The sequence below is a fragment of the Seriola lalandi genome, unplaced genomic scaffold (genome assembly GCF_002814215.2).
Source record: "Seriola lalandi dorsalis isolate HSWRI2012SDOR001 ecotype SW California unplaced genomic scaffold, Sedor1 jcf7180002054519, whole genome shotgun sequence".
Lineage (NCBI taxonomy): Eukaryota > Metazoa > Chordata > Actinopteri > Carangiformes > Carangidae > Seriola > Seriola lalandi.
The window spans coordinates 498,489-499,836 of NW_019525072.1; the positions used below are offsets into that span (position 1 = coordinate 498,489).

The 1,348-nt window shown below is 45.2% G+C and overlaps 1 protein-coding gene across 6 annotated transcripts in view; it reads right to left on the bottom strand.

The window, feature by feature from the left end:
• The window catches only part of ezh1 (enhancer of zeste 1 polycomb repressive complex 2 subunit), a 13,518-nt gene that overhangs the window by 3,143 nt on the left and 9,027 nt on the right, over positions 1-1,348 (bottom strand). For all 6 annotated transcript variants that reach the window (XM_023413910.2, XM_023413912.2, XM_023413908.2 and 3 more), the window contains exons 12-14: positions 1,076-1,167; positions 759-787; positions 520-645 (exon numbers count right to left, since the gene is read on the bottom strand). In XM_023413910.2, coding sequence (XP_023269678.1) covers positions 520-645; positions 759-787; positions 1,076-1,167 — 247 coding nt within the window. The remainder of the gene's footprint in view (positions 1-519; positions 646-758; positions 788-1,075; positions 1,168-1,348) is intronic.

Genomic DNA, 1,348 nt, shown 5'->3' on the forward strand with positions numbered 1-1,348 from the left:
GGGTGGGGGGGTGACTGAACCACAACTGATGAATAAATTAGGCAAAACCATCGTTTTTCAAACCATAGCAAAATGTTTACTTCGTCTTATCCTCCTCCTCTGGTGTAAACTCTCCAGAGGCCAAAATACAAAATGCTTTCCTCCACCATGTGGCCATTTTGGAAAACACAGTTTTGGGTCACTGCTGCTGCAGCAGCGAATGCCTCATTGTGAACACAGCCCTGCGTTAAACAGACACCCACCTATCCCCGCCAGAGGACGGCTTCTCCTCTGACCACTGCCAGAACACTGCAGAATCATTTTCCATTCTGCCGCCCTGCTCTATTGTGGCCTGGCAAAAAAAAAATGCTACTGAGAGCTTCCAGTGGAAAATGTGGTGACAAATAATTTTCTTTTAGCTTCACGGGGCAGAGCAGGCTGCTTTTGTGTTATTGTTTGTGTAAGGAAGAGGAAAACAGATAAGGGAGAGATTGATGACACAGGTGAAAAAGAAAAAAAAGAAAAAAAGGTGACACTCACACTCGTGCTCGCACTGACAGAACTTCTCACAGAAATTCTGGGTCATCACACATGGGCAGGAGCTGTCGCATGGATGGTCAGGGTGGTCACATGGTTGGTAGTTGTACACCTGATTGGATGTGTTATCTGGAGCAACAGAGGACAAAGCCCTCAGACTGGCACAGTAAGCTGTATTGTATTTCAGAGGGCACAATGTAGTAATAGTCACACTGTGATGTTTTACTGTGGGATGAACGTACCTTTCTTCAGCTGAATCTTTGCCCATAACCTGCCACCGCAAACAAACACAAGGAAAAAGGGTTCGAGTTAAAAAGTCATCTGACTGGTTCCACATTTATCACTGTTGATGGATTATTAAGTGACAAATATTTAGATGTGACAAGAAGATCAACACATGCAGCAGTGCGGAATACATTTTTATCTGCATGACTTCATTTATTTTAACCTTCATCTATTCAGTTTCACTGAAGGCCAAGCTCCCTTTTTGCAAGAGATCATGTTTCCATCATTCAGCAAAGGGTTGGCAAGAGAGGGAGAATAACTGGTGATATCCTGCCTGTGTTTCCTCTTCTTCTTTTGGGGCGAGATGCCTCCGTCCTCCAAAGGAACACGATGGATCAAGACCTCCTTCACTGCAAACTCATAAACCTGGGGGAGATTGAAAACGACACAGACAACAGCAACACATGGATGGAAATTTATCCCCAAAGTAGACAATTGTGAAGAAACTCTGTTCTCCTCACCCTCACCATGTTGTGTAATGTACTGCTGCTCAAGCTGAAAAGCACATCGCCTCGATTACGCCACAGATCCCCCCCCACCCCCCCCC